Source organism: Electrophorus electricus, chromosome 15 (genome assembly GCF_041902795.1).
Source record: "Electrophorus electricus isolate QZ-2024a chromosome 15, ASM4190279v1, whole genome shotgun sequence".
NCBI lineage: Eukaryota > Metazoa > Chordata > Actinopteri > Gymnotiformes > Gymnotidae > Electrophorus > Electrophorus electricus.
Genome location: NC_137511.1, coordinates 3,823,168 through 3,845,588, shown reverse-complemented (window position 1 = coordinate 3,845,588; position 22,421 = coordinate 3,823,168). Strand labels below are relative to the sequence as shown.

Sequence of the window (22,421 nt, the reverse complement as noted above, 5' to 3'; positions counted from 1 at the left end):
CCTGAGGTGCAGAGTCCAAGCAGCCAGTTAGATCAGACTGATGTCTGACTGACATTTCCTGTAGGCTGGCACTGAGCAGGAGAAAAAAAAAAGTCCTACACCAAGCACCTTTCCCTTCCTGTCCAAATTCACTCAGACATATTTCCTGTCCCAGCACCTCCACCACTCTGAAAAAGTACTGCAACTTCAATCAGAGACTTGATTGGCCAGAAACACCTCATGATTTTTGTTAGCTGTTAAAGCTATATTGCACACCAGCTTTGCTTTGTCTGACTTGTGGCCGCTCTATGTCTGGACACCTCGAGGGAAATGAGAGGAATGGTGTTTATGGCAAGCCTATGATGTTCATGTGTGGGCTGTATGGCTGCTTTCTGCATGTGAGCATCTGCCTGAGTGGGACATTCAGCAGCCTGTGGGTGGTAGAAGAAGGTGGAGAACAGGGTATTTTCCATTAATACCTAACTATAAGAAAAAGCTTGACTCGGAGGGTGAACACTTCTGTGTGTTACTCAGCCTTCACACTTCTCAGTGGTGTCAAAAAGGGAAAATCAGTGATGGCGTGACTTATTTAGTACCTTTACACTATGAGTGATGCATTAGCAAACCTTTTTTTTTTTGGTTTTGCTGCAGGCTCTTGAGGGTTCTGCAAATTCTATTTTTTGGCTTCTGACTCCCTCTGCTGATTAAAATGGTAAATTCCATATGTTGTAAATTTAGAACTACATCACAACACTATTTACATCAATAATGAAATATTTTAGTCCAAAATTTGTGTTTATTATATTTTTCACATTAAAAAAAAAAAGAGTGTGAGGACAATAAAAGAAAATAAGGTGATAGGCCCTTTATACAATATCCATATTTCTCTTGTGAGGATCCCTGCATTCTTACTAGTCTTCACAAAGGGAATAGAGCAATTGTATTTGCTCAGCATACTCAAAACCTGCGCTGTAAAGAGAGAATACAAGTAAAATACTATAACAGACCAAGTGAACGCCACCATTTTCATTGTCAATGTACAGTTAATTAGCGTTTAACCATTACCAGCCAGGTGTCTCAAGAATGAGAGGGATGTTGTCTAATCGAGGCTCATTCATAATGTCTCGGAAAGCTGAGATCCCGATCTGTCCACGCCCTATGTCCTCATGACGGTCCAGGTGACAGCCCAATTTACCTGAAATGGATCAGACAATGTGAAATATGTCACTATGAAAAAGCTTCCTTGCCAATGTTGAAAACACATTTGAAAGAACAGTTTTGCTGTATGTATAATAAAACTGATAAGCTATTTTAACCTTTTTTGTTTTTTAATTAACCACCGAAAACATGACCCTTTGCAGTGCTAATAGAGAGTGCAATATTGCATAAGGGCACCTTTTGAGTCATTAAGATGTACAGCTCTCAGATAATGCAGTCCAACTACCAAGTCAAATTCTTCAAGCATAGACTTCACACCTCCTGCTGAGGAAATGTCATAACCTGCAAATGCACAAATTATTTTAACATTTTAATATTAATTATATCAATCTTATTGATATGGTGCTGATTTATATTTTTCAGTCAGATATTATTTAATCCAAACTAAAATATACTGTATCTAAATCATTATCTTAGTTAGAGGAAGACAAGCTTTTCCATCACTCTTACCTGCTGCAAATGCATGGCATGTGTCCAGACACACTCCCACACGTGTTTTGTCACGAACACGGTCAATTATACCCTTCAGTTCAATAAACTGTCCACCCACAGTGCTTCCCTGTCCACTCATGTTTTCAAGTACTATTGAAAGATTGAGAGCCAACAGAGAGTGAATGTGCAGGTATCACTGTTACACCAAGCAGTAAATAGATGCGCATGCTTCGGCTGATCACAAAAACATGCATTCTATCTGTTATTTTGGTGACACGAGATCAGTCCGGTTTACCAGTAATAACAGTGGGTATTTGCTGGTGAGCGTGGTTTATAGCTTGGGCAATCCTGTCCATGCACTGCTCTGTGCTGGAGCCCATGGAGGCGCCTGGGTGGAGGTTAAACTGAGTGAGGCCCAAAGTGTTGCAGCGACTCAGTTCATCAACCAGCATAGCCTGGCTTTTACCAAACACATCTAAAATCAAGGCAGAGGTGGAACAGAACAAACATACTTTTTTCTTTAGTGATCCCATGAAAAGAATTTGCCCCCTGTATTTTATGCATTTTGCACATCATTCATGCCTTTTTTCTCTTAGACACAGTGGAAAATAGAGGGAAGATTGTTTTATGCATCAGATAGTGGTTTGGTATATGAACTAATTCAACATTGTGTGAAGTACTACACTTTGGCATTTAGTATCAGAATGAAGGTACCAAAACATGGTCATAAAAAAGATGCTGATGGAAAAAAGGCATTTCTTGTGGGGGAAAAATGAGAATAAGAATGTTACAGAATAGATCAGATCTGCACGTGTTAAATGTGAGATAAACTGTATCAAAATATATGTATAAAAAAACCCCAAAAAAGAACAAAAACAGATCAGAAAATGGAGCAAATGCTATTTCAGTTAAGATCCAGGAAAGGTGTCACACATTACTTGGTATAGCCCCCTAATCACGGAGTCTGATTAAACAGGTGTTTATCACCTGATTTAATGTATCACCTTTACTATCAGCTGTGGGCATGTGCAATACAGACCTTCCTTGGGAGAGCCACAGTTCATCAAGTAAGATCCATGTGGCAGAATGTGTGTCGGGTCAAAGCCATGTTGAACACAGGCCTCTTGGAATCTGACAGCAGCATCCTTATCGAGGGCAGGTCTTTTCCAGGACCGTTGAGAACCAAGAAATAAGCCAAAACTGCGACCCCCTATGTCCACACTTGCCTCAACTGCCTTCCATATGCCTCCTTCAACACATGGGGAAAATGATCACGTTTCTTGCATTCTGCTTAGGTTATATTAGAAAATAAGCTACCTTTAACTTACCTGCTATAGAGACATGAGCGCCAATGTACTTTTTTCCCCCTTTGGTTTTGCACCTTTTACCCTTTACCACTTCTGCACTGCTCTCTTCTGATGGTTCACCTGCTCCACTTGAGTGTTCCACTTCGGGCAAATCTACTGTTCTCTTCTTTCCTCCCCTTTTTCGCGGACCCATAACTCTCCAACTCTATGACTTCGTTACAAACACCACCGTCGATGTAGACGTTGCTATATTAAAATTCTTGTCATTTATTATTATTCAATAGCGCCACTCCGTGGCTTCTCATAGATACACTTCCGATAAAGCCAGATATGACCCTTTACAACTGTGCGACTTAAAGCAACAAGGAAAATCGTCTAAAAACTGGATACAATCACTTGTTATAAACATATATTTGCTGTTTTCTGTTTAATGAGCTTAAGCAACAAAAAATACCACTGGTGGACAGACTGCATTTTAGTCACTCTTTAAAAAAAAAAAAAAATGACGTCATTTGGCTAGTCGGTGCAGAACGGATGAAGGAAAATAAATGTCGATATGGGTTACGTTCACTTTTCTCCTTATGTATAGAACCAGTAAACAGAAAATGGAAGTCGGTGTTATTCTTTGCCAATAGCACTCTGTGGACTTTTAATACTGAAGGTCAAAAATTTCCCTTTGCTACCCCCCCTTCCGTCAGAGCTGATCAGACACACGATTCATATCGAGCAGTAAAATGGCCGACCGTCAACCAACCGACTTTTCAGCGCTTTAAAAAACGAATTTGCTTTTTTTCCCCCCCGTTTACAGTGTCGTATTACTTAGTTACAGAATAGCACTGCAGAGAAAACATTTCCATAATTAGCTGTTAAGTACCCTTGATGGAGTATTGTATTTCAAGTTGCCTCGAATGCCTCAAAATTTAGAATTTCGCACTGAAGCACTTTAGCAGTAGCTTCCTAGCTACATTTCATGTAATTCCTGGGGTAAGTGAATCGTCGAAACGAATACACTGCATAACTATCGTCTACTAAACTACCTGCACTCATGCATTTGAAGGCCAAAAGATCTGTGCTTTGCGACTGAACAATTAACGTTACGAAACTGTTTCGACGACAGGAGAGATCTGGGTAACTAGCTAGCTCGCTAGTACACACTGACTAGCTAGTTAGCTTAGCTGCTGCAACCTACTCGGTTTTCCCAGCGAAACATTTCAGCTCTGACAAGGGTTGCTAAACTGTGGCTTAACATCAGTGTGACATTATCACAAACGGTAGCCATAGCCAATAACAGTAAAACGACTGGGAGAGGTGTGTTTGTTTCATAGGACATAAAATATTCCACTGGCTCTCTGATTAGCGAGAGCAGTGCTTATTTATATTAGCTAGTTAGCAGCTGCTTAACATGAGTTGTCATCCGGTGGTTTCACTTTGTAAGCCTCTTGTATGCTCATTGCTTACCGCTGTAGATTGCGTTGAAATTTCTTGTTTAGTAACCCGTGAGATGATTACTGAATATGCCTCAGAATTAGTCGTTTAACGTTGATTTTTGTTGCTAGCTAGCTAGCGGCTCTGTTAGCTAACCTGCTTTTATCCAGTTACTTTGAAGACTTAGCGCTGTGGCAGATTTCAAATTACGATGAACAGTGTGGCTAATACTTTTTACTTTGTATGCTAGTTGTTACAATATTGCTTGGCATAACATTTTCTCGCATCGTGTTGTTTAGTCAAAGGTACGCCTATCTGTTGCACCAAACTGCATGCTCAAGAGGAAATGGGCGGGTGAATGGAATGCCAGCGGTGTCAAAAAAATATTTAGCTAACCTAGCTATTTCGCACGCTAGCTTTATACTCAATAGCTAGTCATAAACGGGTGCTGAGTGTGTTTCGCTGGCGCCCTCGGGAACTTTAGGACCGAGGTTTTTAGCCAAGCATTGTTTGGTTTCTGTGCTGCATGTCTTTAATCTATTTTTAGGTATGCATATGCATGCAAACACAGGCTAATTGGTTGGTTAGCAACACACAGAGTTTGCCACATCGCAGTCACCCGTTTGTTTGCCAGAACTTGCACTTGTTTGGGCAATTTGGCAGTAACAAGTCCAAGTATCCGTGTCCTTATCACTAACAATTCACAGCTTACAGCCTGTATCCTTTCCGGTGATCAGTGTAGTGAGCTAGATGGCAAGCTAACTAACAAAAGTAGTCCTAGAATGAGAGCTCTCCGCATGACTTCTGTATGGAGTTTCGTTTGCAGAGTTAATTATTTTGTTCAACTAATATGCAAATACACAAATACACACACACACACATACATATATATATATATATATATATATATATATATATATATATATATATAATATAAACAATTGCAATGCCCTTGTTTTAGAAAAGGGGCATCAGGAAAGGGAACAGCAGTTCATGGAAGACAAGAAAAGGAAAAAGGAAGATAAAAGGAAAAAGGAATCCTCACAAAAGGTAAAGATGCTGAAATCGTGAAGTGCAGTTTGTGTACCTAGTGACAGTCAGCTCACTCTGATATATGAGGGGGGTTTTGCATTCTAGTAGTAATATCGACGTTTACCTTCTATTAGCCATCGTCTAATTTTGTGGGGAGCAAAATCCTACAATACACAAATCTGAAACTAAAGCAATTGTAATGGAGAAACCGAAATAATTTTCTGCCTTTGTAAATGCTTGTATTGCAGAGCATTTACTTTATTGACTTTTTACTTTTTGTTTCAGGTGGTCGAGCAAAAAAACAAAGGTAATCCACCTTGTTTGTGATAACGTATATGCACTTTTATTGTGTTTGTTCACTTAGTTTCGTTATGATTCATTTGAAAGAGTATTCCCCCCTTTTTATGCATATAGTTTTAAATGGATATTTCAATTATCATGACATTTCATGAAAAGTTCATGTTCTGTTTTGTTGCTTATGCATTTGTTGCTGTTTTGCAAGTCCATGTTTTGGGTGATCTAAATGAGTTTTCCCTAATATTCTTTTTCCATTTGATCCTGATATTTTCTTTGATGGTGCCAGAACTGACCAAGCCTCCATCTGCCCAGTCTCCTGCCATCCCCAGCTCGGTCTCCCCCAGCCCTGGCCCTGTCCCTCCTACAACCTCCTCCATCGCCACCCCGGCTGCTGGCGCCCCCCCTCAGGGTGGGAACAATGCTAAGCGGTCGGCGGTGGCCAACGGACAGCCCTCCCCCAGCACCCAGGCCCCCCAGCGCTACATGCCCCGTGAAGTGCCCCCTCGATTCCGTTGCCAGCAGGACCACAAAGTGCTACTGAAGAGGGGCCAGCCACCACTGTCATCCATGCTGCTGGGGGGAGGCAACAGTGGGGGAGAAAGCCCCAATGCAACGGTGGCTGCGCCTGCAGGTAAACAACCATTGCACATTTAGCTCAGTTTGGAGAACAAATTGTTGTTTTAACTAAGTACTTGAAAGTAGTTTCAAGAGTTCACTTAAACAGTTTGAGTAGAAATGTACTGCAATTTACTGACTTGATCTGCTTTATAGGACCTAATCGCTTGTACCTGAGTGTTCAGTACCTACTGACTCAGATGTCCTTAACAGATTTCTCTTGTTTTGCAGATTCCAACCTAGGCTCTGCAGGTCCAGTTGCTGTCTCTCTGCCCCACATGTCGTCATCCTCATCAATCGCTGCTTCTTCTACTACTACTTCTTCAAATTATGCAAATTCCATGTGGGGGGCAAGCTCTGGCAGCCAGCCCCTCTCTCAGGGCAGGGAGAAGGTGATAGTGGATGGGTCAGACCTAGAGGAATGGCCCAGCATTGCTGCCGGGGATGGGGCCAGAATGGGAGATATAACAGTAACTGGAGCAGCAGATGGCAGTGGAGTGCTGAACTGCAGTGCCTCATGGGGTGAGAGGCACCTCCAGCAGCAGAAGGTTATGGGAGGAGGGAATGAAGGTGGGAAAGGTGTCGGTTCTGGTAGCCCCTCTCCTCCTTCGTCCTCCTGTGCAAACAATGAATGTATGCAGCCTAGTAGTGCTGTTTGGGGGTCCCAGGGAGTGATAGGAGGAAATGCAGTAGTAGCAGGGTCGAAACCCTCCATATCCAAAGCCTCCCCTCTCCCAGGGACTGATTGCTCTGTAGGTGTCAACTGCAGCGTTCCAGGTGCCAACTTTAACCCTAATGCCAACCCCTCTGCCTGGCCAGCGCTGGTGCACGATGGAGCTGGGGCAGCTGCAACAGAGGGTGGACCCTCACCTCTCCAAAGCTCGACATCATCGTCTGCCAACAACCCTGTTTCTGTGAATCAAGCCTCTCATCAGCACCAACTTCACCAAATGCAATACAGAGACATAGAGCCATCCAGTAGAGAGTGGGGTGCTACAGCACCAGAGCCAGGAGCAGGACCAAAAAACACAGGAGTTGTAGAAGGGGGTGATGTAGACTGTGGAACTACAGGGGCTGGAGATCTCTCTGCATCCTCTTCCTCCTCCCCCTCTTCATCTACTTGGAGAGCTCAGCCCTTTCCTGCAAATTCCAAAACGGGTGCCTCTAGGACTGACACTTGGGAGGGTGGGGCTGGAGGAAGCTCTGCCTCTGCTGAGGGGGTAAACTCATGGGGGTTGAGTGGGCAGGACGATAGAGGAGGGACTGTGAGTGGGGGCACATGGGGCACGGGAAGTGGTCAGATGTCTGGGGTATCTCAGGGAGCATGGGGTGGGGGAGTTGGGGACTGGGGTAATTCAAGTGGTGTCAGCAAGCCAGGTGGTGGAAATGGGGATGGCTCAAGCAGTAGTAGTAGCAGTGGCAGTGTTGGCAACCCCTCGGCTACTTCCTCCACACCTTCGACTATGACAAGAGCTTGGGACAATCAGAAAGGAGCAGGGGAGGTAGGGGCAGGAGACTCCAATGAGTGGGGAAGCCAGGGAGCCAGAGGTGGTGAGGGTACCTCATCCTCCAGCGGTGGAGGAAACTCGAGAAGTGGCAATCAGCTCCTTGGTCACCACCGAACTCATCAGCCTCCCAAAGCTGAAGTGTCCTTACAGAATCTGCTCAGCCGGACTGACCTGGACCCCAGAGTGCTGTCCAACTCTGGGTGGGGACAGACCAAGATTAGACAGAATGTGGCATGGGACTTGGAGGTAGATGGAGGGGGGACAGGTGGAACTAGATCTTCTGTTGTGATGAACACACAGAGCCACGTTCCACCATTTTCTGGCTCAACTGGCACATCAGCAACTGCCCCATCGGCTTCAACTCTGCTTCATGGTGCATCTCAGAACACCAACTTGAACACAAATTCCATCCTTGTACCCCCGTCTGTCTCACCTGGTGAAGGCTGGGACAGCAGCAGCAGCAGCAGTGGCTGTTCGTCTTTGTCTAATCGAGGCCCACAATCCTCTAGCAGCAGTATCCAAAACCCTGTTGTTCCACAGACTGGAGTGGGTCATGCAGCAGGGAGCCAGACCAAGTCTTCAGGAGGCTGGGGAGAGTCAAGTTCATCTGAGAGCCAAGGGAAAGGTTGGGGCAGCGAGGGACAAGAGTGGAGAGATCATGTAGCAGAGAGTGGATCAAGTGGATGGGGAGATTTTCGACAACAGGGTACTCCTGCAGTAGGTAGTGGAGACTGGGGAAATAGCCAGGAGGAGAAAGGGTCTGGAGGTTGGAAGGAAATGGGGAGAGGGAATGGGGGAAATTGGGGACAGAGAGGTGGTAGCGAATGGGGAGAGCGGGAATCCAAAGCAAGCACTGGGGGGTGGGGTGATGGGAAGGATAGTGGAGGTACAAGTGGAGAATCAGGAGTTGGTACATGGGGCAGCTGGAATGAAGGAGCTCCAAGAAAGGCTTGGGGAGCAGGAGGTACCGAGTCTGGGGGAGGGGGGGACCAGGGTAGCAAATCTCACCCAGGCTGGGGTGGGAACATGCACCCTTCACAGATGCCAAACAGCCAGGCGGCCTCTCTAAAAGGTCAGGCACAACAGCAGCAACAATCACAACCCCAGCAGTCCCAGTCGCTGGATACAGGGACCATGCAAGGAGGCTGGGGAAGACAAGGAGGTCCTTCAGCCCAGAGCCAAAGTTCAGGATGGACCTCAGGGCCCATACCCCAAATAACGAGTGGCTCTGGAGGCAACTCGGAGCCCAGTGGCTGGGAAGAGCCTTCTCCACAGTCAATAAGTAGGAAAAAGGAAATAGATGATGGAACTTCTGCCTGGGGTGATCCCAATAACTACAGTTATGTGAATTACTGGGACAAGAACAATGGCCCATGTAGCCAGGCACAGCCAGTGCAGTCTCAGCAGCAGGGTCCTCCACCTCCACCAGGAAGAATGGCCACAGGCCCTGGTAACAGGGAGATAAACACACATTCATCCAACAAGAGTGCTGCAGTGGGTAAGAGAAATGTTTGGTACGTTTTGAAGCAAAATGTCTGACAGTGCTGAGGACCATTAGTAGCGTTTCTTTGAAAGTTGTTTTACTAGACATGGTCATGCTTGACATTAGTCTGAAAAAAGGAAATGCGTATGACATGAAAACACTTGAAATGGAACTAGTTCAAATGTTGCAAAGGTCTTAGTATTATATTGCATGTTTTAAATATTCATACAAATCATGGATAGTCACACTAAGTGTAAAATAGCATTTGCCACATTGCTGTGAAGGTTTTCAGCAATTTCAATGTGTAATGTCTGATGTTCTCCATATATCTGCCTCTTCTGACTCATTAATAGCTCCATCTGGATGGGGAGGGAGTGGTTCTCCCTCGAGTCCTTGTGTGGATAATGGCACGGCAGCTTGGGGCAAGCCTGCTGACACGCCCTCTGGATGGGGTGACCCAGATGAACCTGGGAATGCATCAGGTTGGGGTAATCCCTCCCCCAACCCAGTCAAAGCTGGTGAGCAATTTTATTACAAGGAATTATTAGATAAGGACAATTTATACTGCAAGTGACACAGGTTACACCAGTTACTATAGTGTCATGTGCAAAGCTGTTCTGTTCTTTACATTTTTAAGCCATAAACTGCCTGTAGCACTGAGGTTGGTGGCAAATATCTTTGTCTCCCCCAGGTCCAAAGTCTATGCAAGAAGGCTGGGGTGAGAGAGAGGGCTCTGTCATTGCCTCACGTCACTCCAGCTGGGAGGAGGAGGAGGAGGGGGGTGCTGTGTGGAACAGTGCTGGATCACAGGGCAGCAACTCTTCCTACAACTCCGGAGGCTGGCCAGGCAAGAAGGCTAACAAGGTACACTAAGATGATTTTGGATGGTGATTTTGCCGGATCCAAATGAATCATTTAGTATTCTATCCCATTTTAAAACGCTTTCAGTTCATTGCATGTTGGTAGTACAAGAATTAATTATCTAAATTTTGAAGCTGCCATAGTGTTCATCATTTAAATATTCATTGAGCTTTTTTTTTTTTTTTTTTTTGCCCTTAGGGTCCAATAAAAAGTGGTGACTCTTGGATGAACCCTATGACTCGACAGTTTTCAAATATGGGGCTTTTGGTGAGTGAGTGAAAAATAAGTTAATGTTTAATAATATATGCATTAATTCAGTAATACTAAGTTTGAAGCATTAAACATTCAGAAGATTTTAAATTAGTTTAATTCATGCTAATACTGTTATGCAGGGAGATGACCCCAGTGGCCGTTCACTGGACCTGGCCCCAGGACCTCCTCAAGAGAAGAAGATGGATGGAGACAAGCGAGGTATGGGTTTGAGTGATTACAATGGAGAGATGCGCAAAGGAGCACGTGGAGGGGGAGGAGGAGTAGTCTTCCGTTCACCTGGTTCCAAAGAGGTGGGGCCTGGCGAGCCCGGGCCTTACTACGACAAGGTAATTTGAACTCCGCTTCTCAGGACTCTCTCTCAGCCTTCTTGTTTGTTTAACTGAGCGCCCTCTGTATCCCTGTGTTCTCCTCTTTGAATTTCCTCGACTTCCCTTATCTCTTCTTCCCTCTCTCACACCTTTTCCCCTCCTTTATCAAACCCTATATTTGGCCCCTGTCTGCTTTGCTCTCGCTGTGATCAGCAGACCTTGCCTTTCATCAATCAGGATGGGTGCCTTGGGGAGGAGGGGCCTTGTTCTTCATATTCTCCGCCCACTGTCTTCAAGCCCTCTCCCCTCTACAACCACCCCAATCCCCCTAGACAAGTAAGGCTGTGCCACTGTATCTCTCTTAGCCCATCTTAGTCCACACTGCATCACCCTTGGCCTTTTACCTATAAATGTTGTCTGCAAAGTACCCCATTCCCCAAATCCCAGTACGACTCCCAAAATACCCATTTGTTCTCCCTCTTGCCTCTGATGTTTGTTCCTTCTCTTGGTAAGATCTTCACCCCCCCCCCCCCCCTTCAGTCTTGTTACACCCAGGGAGTTATTTTGCATGCGCTTATGCTTTCTTGCTTGTCTTTCTCTACAGATGGGTGGCCACATATTTGGGTCTGGTGGCGGGATGGCTCAACCCAGGCACCAGCCAGGTGTACCACCCATTAACCCTACTGTACGTGCGCAAGTGCCTCATCAGTTCCTGTCGCCTCAGGTACAGCACTTGGCAAGCGTTAAAATGCTCTCCTACCAGATACTGTTTGTTTGACTAAGGCCAGCCATGTTAGTTTTAGAAATCTATTTGTTTAGTCTTATTTTGTTATTCTACAGGTGCATTGTAGTACTATTGTACTGATGCACTGCAGTGCCTCCTATTACCACAAGAGATGTTGTTGTTTTTTGTTTTTGTTTTTTGTTTTTATCATGGCTGGAAATGCAAAGATGATATAGCCTTGTAAATTAAACATGGTCAGCAATCTTGCAATCTGGCTATCTCATGCCTGATCCTGTCATCAAGGTGCCAGGCTCTGTGCTGAAACAGATGCCTCCTCCGAGCGGGGGCGTCGGAGGGGTGGGTGGAGGGGTTTTCCCTCCTCAGCTCTCCCCACAGCACATCGCCATGCTCAGCAGCATCTACCCGCCTCATATCCAGTTCCAGCTGGTGAGTGTCCGAGCTGCTATGCCGCTCAACACATCGCGCTCGATAGCTTGAAACAGACCCACCTTGTGCCATTCCTCAAGTCCCTTAGGCTTTAATTGCTTCTGTTTGAGGAGACTGAAAGTCGTGAGTCGCGAAATCTTAAGTTATGAGGCTAAGCCTCTAAGGCTTGTGGTGGTTTGACTGTGTGACGTTCTGGCTCTGCCCCAGGCCTGTCAACTGCTCCTACAGCAGCAGCCCCAGCCCCAGCAGCAGCAGCAGCTCCTGCAGAACCAGCGCAAGTTCCCCCAGAACGTGCGTCAGGCAGACCCCCAGCAGGTAGGGACCACAGCCCTGCGGCCTGGCTGCCGTGCACCAGCACTAGGCAGGAGAGCAGTAGGACCGAACTTTCTTTGCCTCTAGATAGCTTACAGACACCTAATTGCTAGATAGCTAATTTACTGAAAACCACTCTGTCCTTCTAGTCAAGATTGTATCTGAAATCTGCTGGTGTCTTGAAATGTTAAATGTAGAGACACAAATGCATAGTGAGAACAATGCTGTGTAGCTTCTGCAATGTTGGCCTAGTTGTATTTTATGCTTTTTTGTAATCAATCAAAAAAAAAAAAGATACAATTTATTGGTAAATAAGAACATCTTGCATCCAACTACAGGGCTTGCATATCTTTTAGACTTAATGTAAAATTGGCAAACTAGCTAACCTGCATTAACAACTTGGACTGGAATTGGTGGGGACATTAATTCCTTTAAGCAGATTGGAAATTATTTGTTTTATAGCTTGCCAGAATCATGGCTGTTCTCCAGCACCAGAGACAGCAGCAGCAGGTGGGCAGTGCAGGTGGGAGCTCCAAACTCTCACCCTCTCATGTAGCTGGTGCTGGCCCAAAAATGCCCATGTCAGATTCGCTTTCTCATGCTGCCCTGGGAGGCTCTGTGGCAGACCTTCATCAAAAATCCTCAGCTGCATATTCAGGTGAATAATGAGCTCTACTTTGGATTTGTTGCCATTGTCTCAACTAATTGCCCCTTCCTGGTCCTGTATGCAAGCTTCTCTGTTGTTACTTTCAGGGTTTGGTTCTGGTGTAAATCTGTCCAGTCTGGAGTTAGGATCTGTGGTTGGTGGTCTAAAAGAAGCTGGCGGACAGCAGTCGCGCTTTAAGTGGATGATGGAGGGTCACTCGCCTGCTCCCTCTTCTCCAGACAATGCACTTCACAAAAACGGTGAGTTTAGTCTGCTCACCATATTTTAATATGGGGGACTTGGGGCTTACCTCATGTGTCGAAACTGCGCTTCGTTTGGTTTTTCCTCCCTTTATGCTCAGTGCTCCTGTTCTCAGGCCCCATTGCTGCTCCTATGAAGAGAGGTGGCTCCCCTTATTCTCAGTATGAGCTGCTGGGGGTGGAAGGTTTGGGAGGGCCTCTCCAAGGCTCTTCTGACGGCTGGCAACGAAGCCCTGGAAACAAGATTGGGGCCAAGACGGGCACATCCAGTTGGCCTCCTGGTAAATAATATTTTACAAAGTCCCAAGATGCATGTTTGGTACACGAGCCTTCTCTCCTGAATACTATTTTCTACTTGGGTATTACCATGTGAGTTTGCCAATTGTTGTGGTGGTCTGGTCTAGAATTCCAGCCAGGGGTGCCCTGGAAAGGAATTCAGAATGTTGACCCTGAATCTGACCCCTACATGACCCCTGGCAGTATGATGAGTTCATCTGCAGTTTCAAGCCTCAATGATCCTGAGCACCAGTTGCTAAGAGATAACACAGGTACTAAGTACAGATAAGGTTTTTGACAGATAAAACCGGAAGGCTTCCAGATTAAAAATATGAATTGTGTGTGTGTGTGTGTGTGTGTGTGTGTGTGTGTGTTTTTCCTCCTTCAGAATCCAACCCCTCCCTAAACACCTTGCTGCCTTCACATGGTGCCTGGCCCTACAGTGCCTCAGAAAGTCCCCTCAACAATGCACACAACCCAGGCAAGGGCACAAGTCCTAAGGCTCCTTATGGTTCAGATTCTGAGTGGCACAGCTGACGGTGTGTTGTTGCCAGGACCTGACTACCTTGGCTATTCATGGGTGGGAATCCCAAGGAGCTAAACTAGCTCTGATGGGTCCTCTCTTACCTATCGATGTACAGACGTTCTTGCCAAGCCTGAACATTTGCCAGTTCACATACAAACACATTCAGCTGACTTAAGATGTTGCTTAAGTAGTGGCTTGAAAATATTTTGTGGTTGACTTCGTCTTGGCGGAAGCATGTGCATACCTTAGGTCTCTCAAATTGGTTAGTGCTGTATAATAGGGGAAATTGAAGCATGGTTTGGCAATTGAGGAGGAAATTTAAAAAGAAAAACTCCCAGTTTCACATTATTGGTTGTGAACTTGGGATAATTTTCAGTACTTCAGCTGGATTCTCTGACTTGTGATGTGAAGTTTTTTTTTAAATCCCTGTATGATTACCCGGAAGGGTCTGTGATTTGTTTCCTGTTCTGTACCCACAGCTAAGTATGCAGAGTACAAGCCAAGCTGGCCCCCCGAGCCCATTGGACACAACAAGCCTTGGAAGACTAATCGCAGCACATCCCAGTTGCCACGCCCGCCTCCTGGACTGACTCATCAGAAGCAGCCCTCCATGTCCCCATGGGCGGGAGGAGCTCCGCGATTGGGCAGGGGTTGGAGTGGCTCTGGAGGCAGCCAAGAAAGCAGATATGGGCCTGGTAATTTCATGGGTTCAAGTCTCAACCTGTGAAACATAAAACAAGAGTTCACTGACTTGTGTATCTGGCAGTCTATTTTTAGGTTTTAATAACATAATGAAATATATGTATTCACCAGAATGCCAGTTAAATTACTTTTCTCTTGGATGTGCTCTGAAACCTCACCCATTTGTACCTAATTAAGCAAAAGCAAAAAAAAATGCTTGGCTTCAAAAAAAAAAAAAAAAAAAAAATCATAATTGTGGAAAGTGTGTGTGTGTGTGTGTGTGTGTGTGTGTGTGTGTGTGTGTGTGTGTGTGTGTGTGTGTGTGTGTAACAGGATCAACATGGAGTGATGGTGGAGCCTCAAGGGGAAGCTGTTGGCTGGTGCTGAGTAATCTTACTCCCCAGGTATGCTGATGATAATCAGACAACAGATTTGGTTACTTGTGTTGAGCTTGTTTGGAAATGGCAGATATTTGCAGAGGTTTGAGAACTAACTGTCGGTCTTTGGGTAGAGACTAAATTCTGTGACTTTTTGTTTGTGGCATAAATCAACACAGGTTCATTTCTCTCACCCTCCCTTTCCCCTTTAGATTGATGGTTCTACCCTGCGCACTATATGTATGCAGCATGGTCCTCTGTTGACCTTTCACCTTGGTCTAACCCAAGGCAGTGCTCTGATTCGCTACAGTACTCGCCAAGAAGCAGCCAAAGCTCAGAGTGCTCTGCACATGTAAGTCTCTATTTTAGTCCCCCACATGTGTAAGCATGTTGCATTGAGCTTTGCTAAACCCATTTTTTGGCTCTCTCTTCAGGTGTGTTCTGGGCAACACCACAATCCTGGCTGAGTTTGTGAGCGAAGAGGAGGTTGCTCACTATTTTGCACATTCCCAGGCTGGAGGGGCTGGGAGCAGCGGTGGAGGCGGGCCAGGTGTGGCCATCGGAGGGCCAGTGGGAACAGCAGGATCGACTGGTGCGGGCGCAGTAGGTGCCGGTAGCAGTGGAAGCGTCCCTGTTGGAGAGCGAGAACGGGCTGGAGGGGGAAGCTCCTCCACAGGAGGCGGTAACAGTGGAGGAGGAGGTGGGCCCACAGGCTCCAGCTGGCAGGGCTTGGATGGTACGGGCAGCTCCCCAGACCCGGTCTCTGCCCAGGGCCCGGGCCTGAGTATCTTTGCTCAGTGGAGTAATGGTGCTGGGGGAGGTGGAGTGGGCAGTGGGGCAGCAGGGGTGGAGCCCAGCAGACAGGGGCTGTGGGGGGGTATGCCAGCAGGGTACCCCAGCAGCAGTCTGTGGGGATCTCCGGCTTTGGAGGACCGACACCAAATGAGCAGCCCTGCAGCGCTGCTGCCTGGAGACCTGCTGGGTGGAGGGTCGGACTCCATCTGACTGACACATTCACTTACATGCAGACAGGCAAACACAAACACATTTACAGCACATGCATCATGAAGACATGAGTACAAATAAAGCACTCACTCGTATATCCACATAAGTTATTGCAGGCCTGTAGGTATGTAATTCTAGATCGATAGAATTACAAACAATTTACACAAACACTTTCACTCCGTGGATAGAAACAGGATGCATTAATATAAAGTAATTAGTACATGCATTTTCCAACAGAACTATGTAAACACTTCAACACAAGCACTCAGATACATGGTACAGATACACACTCAATAGTCAAATTCTGACACAAATTCCATTATTACCAGTACCATACCAAAATGCATTATGATCTAACAATTCGGACAACACTGGTTGCGGATGTACACGCACTGTTGAACACATCAGTTTCACGTGAGCCGTGTTCCTGACCCTGCTCTCCATGATCTGATCTCCATTCTAAAGTCCATACTCAGGAGTGTGGGGCCTCAGAGTAAGGAGCATGGCAGCTCTCCTAAGTATTGCAGTGCTGAACTGCTGACTGACAAACGGACGCATATGCCTCCACATCTCTCATTTGCCTTTTACCCTTAAATGAAGACTTTTACAGCAAGACTTGAACAGAACAAAGAAAAAAATAACAGTTGGACTTAAAACACAAAACGCAACTGGATGAATCCTAAATCTTGAGTTTATAAGATTTCACTTGCATACTGAGGCAGCATTACTCAGGCATGCACTATAAGAAAAAAAACAAGGACTGATATATATATGCCTCATACAATGTTCTGTGATGTTGAACACTCAACATGGAGGATGGTTCATATTGTTACAGCTCCCATTTCCTGGCAAAGTCAAACACACTTACCCGGCCACGCTGTTCTGATGTCTGACTGTTTTGTGTCTTTGTTTTGAATGTGGAACAGTGTAATCCAGAGGTGTCTCTCTTCCTTAATATGCTGACCTCGTTTTTTTTTTGTTTGTTTTTTTTGTTTGTTTGTTTTTTTGTTTTTTTTCTGGGTTTTGTTTGTTTCCTACTCAATCAAGTTTGTTGTCATAATGACTATGATCACTTGGATGTTAATTAGCTGTACAAGGTGCCCTTTTGGCCTGTGCGTGCATGTGAGAAGCCCATAATCGAGGAGGTGGTGACATGGAGTATTAGTGTGGCATCAGTGAGTGTGTGTGTGTGTGTGTGTGTGTGTGTGTGTGTGTGTGTGTGTGTGTGTGTGTGTGTGTTTGCCATTATGCTGGTTAGGGAGGCGAATAAATGTATGACAGCTTATTTCAGGTCTTTTGATGTCTGTGTGCTGGATAGGTGTATGCAGGTATGTCTGTGTGAGTGTGTAGAAAGCAAGTTCAAGAACATTGGCACTAATATTTCTTAAGTTGTGGTTTTAGCAGCCTTTTTTGTTTTATATATTGTCTGAATTGCAATAATATTAAAGAGAAAAGCTTGTTTTTTTTCTTTTAAAGAAGAAACAACCAACTGAAGGCATTCATACTGAAACATGCCAAACCTGTTGTACCAAGCTGAGCTGGATGGATGTTTTAGGAACACTTAAAAGTTACCAGTTGTTTATTTTCGTTGTGTACCATTTTAAATTAAGGCAGGCTTTATCACTCCTGTTCGGGTTGTTTGTTTTTCTGATTTTACAAGAAAAAGAAGTTAATTTAACAAAAGAACAAGACAATAAAGGTTGAATTGAAGTCTCTTTGTCATGTGTACAGAATTTGTCTTATTTGTTAATATCTGTCTTCAAAGTAAAATAAAACGCCTGCCAAGCACTAGAGTACATAGAGAAGACTGCTGGACCTTTTTCATTTTGTCATTTTGGCGTGGAACGTCAGGTTTCTACCTCTGTTGAACGGTTGTTATTGTAGATGTTAAATGAGGTTGGTTAATAATCAAATTGTACTTGTATTAAATAACAGTAAACTATATTTACGCATTTATAAAGGGGTGGCCAAATGTGAAATAGTAATGTTGGTGACTAAAGTATTTTAGCGCCGTTTGGCCGGGTTTTAGGTACCCAGGAGCAAACTGATTCCATGGAGCGGCCCCTTGAAGTGATCCGGGTCCTTCTGGTAGTTTATGAATGACATCATTTTTGTCAGAAGTGCGCTGGGATACAAACAAGGGAGGGAGGTAGCTTGCTAATGCAAGTAGGTCAATCCAAGTGCTAGAATTTAAGAATCAAGGGTTTAGGAATTCTTACGCAAAGCGCAGTATTCATTATAGGTTTGGAATGAGACGTCCAAAATTACGCTTATACCCTTCGCTGTCCAGGGTCCTGTCTTACCACCGCAAGTCCGTCGACCAGCGCCTCGTCTTCATCAACCTCATATCAGGTAGGGAAGATGTGCCTGATTTAAGGTCAAAGCGGGACGTAGGTATAGAGTATTCATTTCATCGTCCTCGGCGACAAAAAAAACGTCGCTACTGGGTGTTAGAGGTGCCCCTGGAGTCAACAAGGTCTTGGGTGCGGCTGCAACAAAATCGGCAGCAAACAATCGTTTCCTCTAGTGTGGCCTGCTGGTGTTTCGCCGCTGTAGTTATGCAAACGCTGTAACATACCAGCGAAGGAAAAGCCTTCTACACCACATCCCTCATCATTTTGCGCACCTCTTCAAATCGAGCTCGTACCGATTAGGTGTACATACGGCTAGAATAGCTATGATGATCTATATCAAATCATTCTCATTTAATAGTTCAGCAGCAGCTAGCAGCTTGCATTTGAGCCTGACCAAGAATTAGATAAAGTATTGGTGATACTTCACTGTTCCTATGTACGTTAGCAATTTATGTGATCATAAATAGGCTCTGTGCTTTTTTACGGCCAAGTCATTTGTGCATAAAGTATTATAGTGGTCAACCAGTTAAAATCTATTTTGTAATATGGCTCTGCATGCTTTGGTCTCAGGTTGCTAATAAACCTACTCAGGAAACCATTTTGACAACTAACAAATGTTACTAATTTTGTGTTCATGCAGGCAACCTTTAGAAAGAAATCATGGAATTGCGTGTTGGAAATAAATATCGCCTGGGGCGAAAAATTGGAAGTGGCTCTTTTGGGGACATCTACCTTGGTAACTTACTTGCTGTTGTAATTGTTTTGCTGCTGTGTTTGATTACACAAATATTCAAGTTTTCAATTCAATCCGTTTTACTACTTGTTTTGCAAGGCATTTTAATCCCTGATGCTGAACATGTCCCCACGCATCCTTCTTGTCAGGTGCAAATATTACTTCAGGGGAGGAGGTGGCTATCAAGCTGGAAAGTGTGAAGACTAAGCATCCCCAGCTGCACATTGAGAGCAAGTTCTACAAGATGATGCAGGGAGGAGGTGGGACTTTAGTCATGCTGATCACATTTCATTTTTGCATCAAGAAGATGCATTAAAGAAAGGTTGTTTTGTTTTGTCTTAAGTTCCTTTTTTCATTGTCAGTGGGTATTCCGTCAATCAAGTGGTGTGGTGCGGAAGGTGATTATAATGTGATGGTGATGGAACTCCTTGGGCCCAGTCTTGAAGATCTGTTCAACTTCTGCTCCAGGAAGTTCACCCTTAAGACTGTGCTGTTGCTGGCAGACCAGATGGTAAAAAGATATCACTAGTCAAGTGCTGAAAACCTATGAGAAATATTTTCCATTGGGAGTGATTCTACAACACTTCAATAAAAAAAAAAAAATCAATTGCATTAAGTTTCTGTTGAATGTATGTGATGTACTACTCACTTTTGTAAATTGTATTTTTTTTTCACCTTCTTATGTACTGAGGTTGATCTTTGCCTGCTCTCTCCAGATCAGTCGCATTGAGTACATCCACTCAAAGAACTTCATTCACAGAGACATCAAACCTGACAATTTCCTGATGGGTCTCGGCAAGAAGGGCAACCTGGTCTACATCATAGACTTTGGCCTGGCCAAGAAGTACCGGGATGCCCGCACACATCAGCACATTCCCTACCGCGAGAACAAGAACCTGACGGGCACTGCCCGCTATGCCTCCATTAACACTCATCTGGGCATTGGTAAGAGGGTGGTAGGGCCAGTAATGGTAGATGTGGTGGATCTGAAACTACAGAAATGGGTTGAAAATTGTGGCTGTTATGTTCACCAACATATGTGTATAAACTATTCCCACAGAGCAGTCTCGGCGGGATGACCTGGAGTCTCTTGGCTATGTGCTCATGTACTTTAACCTGGGCTCGTTGCCTTGGCAAGGCCTGAAGGCTGCCACAAAACGACAGAAGTATGAGCGCATTAGTGAAAAGAAGATGTCAACCCCTATTGAGGTGCTTTGCAAGGGCTATCCATGTGAGTAGAAGGACAAGCAGGACTGCTTTCATTCATTGCCCTGTGAAGATGCCTGTCTCTGATCTCTGTAAGTTCATCTGTGTCTCTTTTGTTACTGCGTCTTTTATAACACTCTAATCTTCTCTTTTATACCTGTGTACAGCTGAATTCTCCACATACATGAACTTCTGCCGCTCCCTGCGATTCGATGACAAACCTGATTACTCCTACCTGAGACAGCTGTTCAGAAATCTCTTCCACAGACAGGGTTTCTCCTACGACTATGTGTTTGACTGGAACATGCTGAAATTTGTACGCCATTCTGTTTTGGAAATAACACTGACTTTGAACAAATGCTACGGGTGGCCGTCATGTCAGGTTTAGATTTGATCCTTTTCTGTTTGTTTGTGGCGGTTATAGGGATCTAGCAGGACAGCAGAAGAGAAAGAGAAGGAGCAGAGAGGAGGTGAAGCAGAAGAGCGGGATGAGAGAACCGGAGGCGCACCTCAAGGCTCTGCTGCGCGTGCGTTGCCCTCTGGCCCTAACCTCCAAGCACCGAACAGAGTCCGCAACGGTCCGGACCCGACCAGCTCCGGCCCTGCCTCACGCGTGCCTCAATCTGGTGAGCTCTGAAGCTCATGCGAGCCGAAACGGGGACATTCTCCTTTTTTTTAAAAAAGGACGTTGAATTATAAGGATCTGGTTTGCTCCCTAATGGGAGATCTCGCACGTTGTTTGCAGAGCCACATCGTGGTGTGTGGTGTGTTTGGTTTCAGGGAATGCGTCTCCCAGAGCAGGGCGAGGAGCTGAGCGGGAGAGGAGAGTGTGTCTGCGTCTACACCGGGGCGCTCCTGCCAACGCCTCCCCTGATCTCCCACTGCGCCATGATCAGATTCGCATCACCCCACCACAGGTTCATGCCTCGAACCTTCAGTATTTGGACTGCTTCACTCATCCTAGCTTTTCTCTGGTTTGAACTTCTTTCTCTCTCTCTCTCTCTCTCTCTCTCTCTTCTTGGTCTACACAATCTCTTTTCCTCAGGTCAGTGTGCCATTTGAGCACATGGGGAAATGAGCTTGAAAACTTCGGTCATTTTTTCTTTTTTAGGAGGTAAGTTCTAAAAAAGCACTTGCCATAATTGTAGTGTTTCACTGTGTTTAAAATAAAAGCAATAATATGCAAAGTTTTCAAATTTGTTTTTCAAATTTTCACTTTAGCTAAAATGTGTTCTTATGGGTTTTGTTTAGGATTTCAACAAACAACTCCCCTAAAGCATTTGTATTCATCTTTCTATATAAATCAGTGGGGCAAAGAAGCAGAAGTTGGGCATAAGAGGAGAAAGTATGTGGCCACTCTGTTGCACTGGACAAAGAGTTTCCCTATATGACTACTCTGAAGTGCTGAAAGTTACTGGGGGTTTGAATAGTCTCAAAAGATGAAGAGGCATGATTGAACTGTGGACAACAGGAGTTTGGATCACAAGCCTCAGGCAGATACATGATTACTGGATATGAGGACCTTTGGCCACAACTTGACTGTTATTCCTGTGTGGTCTGACGTACTGATACTGGGAAAGATATGGAATAACTTTTTGGACTGCAAAGTTAAATCTGATTGTTTATTAAGTGTGAGTCCAAATAAATGTATCACTCGCACACTTTAATGCCCACAAAATTGTTGTATGTTGTCATACATGCTAATGTAGATGGTATAGTGGAAAACATCTTTTTATGTTTTGACATATTGTATGAACAAGTTAAGAAACTAATAGTGTGTTCAATTGGATTTAATGATTGCTTCGTTAGGTGAAGGATGGACTAATCATTCAATGAAACACTGAAGAAATTTTCTGTATTTGCATAGCATGGAAAACACTGAAATTAACCAAGATGTTAAGAATACCAGGGGTCAACCAATGTCAACCAATTTAAAAATCTAAATAACCTCCCAAGCATTGCTACTGGCCAATGTGTCTTTATGTCAAATCAATAGAATTATATGGCATATAGAACTAGATTTAATCTAAAGAGTTCTGTACTGGCATGTTTAGCCATGGTACCCTGATTTAGAAATAAACGAATATGTCCTTAATATTATACGTGAACTGAGTTGCTCTGGAAAACGTACAGAAT

At 44.7% G+C, this 22,421-nt stretch overlaps 3 protein-coding genes across 9 annotated transcripts; 2 read left to right on the top strand and 1 right to left on the bottom strand.

The window, feature by feature from the left end:
- Positions 1-755: 755 nt before the first annotated feature.
- Positions 756-4,692, bottom strand: si:ch211-141o9.10 (putative endonuclease 4). Of its 4 annotated transcripts, none has more exons than XM_027005972.3 (8): positions 4,395-4,692; positions 2,958-3,147; positions 2,669-2,878; positions 1,925-2,104; positions 1,648-1,779; positions 1,375-1,479; positions 1,045-1,174; positions 756-948 (listed from the first exon to the last, which is right to left on the bottom strand). In XM_027005972.3, the coding sequence occupies exons 2-8, from the start codon at positions 3,127-3,129 to the stop codon at positions 891-893; spliced, it is 987 nt and encodes a 328-aa protein (XP_026861773.1). In that variant the 5' UTR covers positions 3,130-3,147; positions 4,395-4,692; the 3' UTR covers positions 756-890. The 4 variants fall into 4 exon arrangements, with proteins under 4 accessions (XP_026861773.1, XP_035389133.1, XP_035389132.1 ...); XM_035533240.2 differs by having other exon boundaries at positions 2,958-3,182; positions 4,395-4,691; XM_035533239.2 differs by lacking the exon at positions 4,395-4,692 and having other exon boundaries at positions 2,958-3,670.
- tnrc6ba (trinucleotide repeat containing adaptor 6Ba) lies at positions 3,673-17,707 on the top strand. Of its 3 annotated transcripts, none has more exons than XM_035533238.2 (22): positions 3,673-3,920; positions 5,323-5,411; positions 5,679-5,700; positions 5,971-6,321; positions 6,537-9,311; positions 9,650-9,814; positions 9,988-10,160; positions 10,356-10,424; positions 10,550-10,756; positions 10,955-11,074; positions 11,343-11,462; positions 11,766-11,909; positions 12,117-12,224; positions 12,684-12,879; positions 12,975-13,127; positions 13,244-13,408; positions 13,532-13,675; positions 13,792-13,884; positions 14,409-14,624; positions 14,944-15,014; positions 15,200-15,339; positions 15,422-17,707. In XM_035533238.2, the coding sequence occupies exons 2-22, from the start codon at positions 5,355-5,357 to the stop codon at positions 15,990-15,992; spliced, it is 6,060 nt and encodes a 2,019-aa protein (XP_035389131.1). In that variant the 5' UTR covers positions 3,673-3,920; positions 5,323-5,354; the 3' UTR covers positions 15,993-17,707. The 3 variants fall into 3 exon arrangements, with proteins under 3 accessions (XP_035389131.1, XP_035389130.1, XP_081553488.1); XM_035533237.2 differs by having other exon boundaries at positions 10,952-11,074; XM_081697362.1 differs by lacking the exon at positions 10,955-11,074 and having other exon boundaries at positions 3,674-3,920.
- Positions 17,708-18,104: 397 nt separating this feature from the next.
- Positions 18,105-22,380, top strand: csnk1e (casein kinase 1, epsilon). 2 transcript variants are annotated; one of them, XM_027005971.3, is made up of 11 exons: positions 18,105-18,344; positions 18,987-19,082; positions 19,229-19,339; positions 19,442-19,590; positions 19,796-20,024; positions 20,140-20,310; positions 20,453-20,601; positions 20,710-20,911; positions 21,066-21,202; positions 21,331-21,399; positions 21,537-22,380. In XM_027005971.3, the coding sequence occupies exons 2-10, from the start codon at positions 19,007-19,009 to the stop codon at positions 21,361-21,363; spliced, it is 1,257 nt and encodes a 418-aa protein (XP_026861772.1). In that variant the 5' UTR covers positions 18,105-18,344; positions 18,987-19,006; the 3' UTR covers positions 21,364-21,399; positions 21,537-22,380. The 2 variants fall into 2 exon arrangements, with proteins under 2 accessions (XP_026861772.1, XP_081553489.1); XM_081697363.1 differs by having other exon boundaries at positions 21,031-21,202.
- The last annotated feature ends 41 nt before the right edge of the window (positions 22,381-22,421 follow it).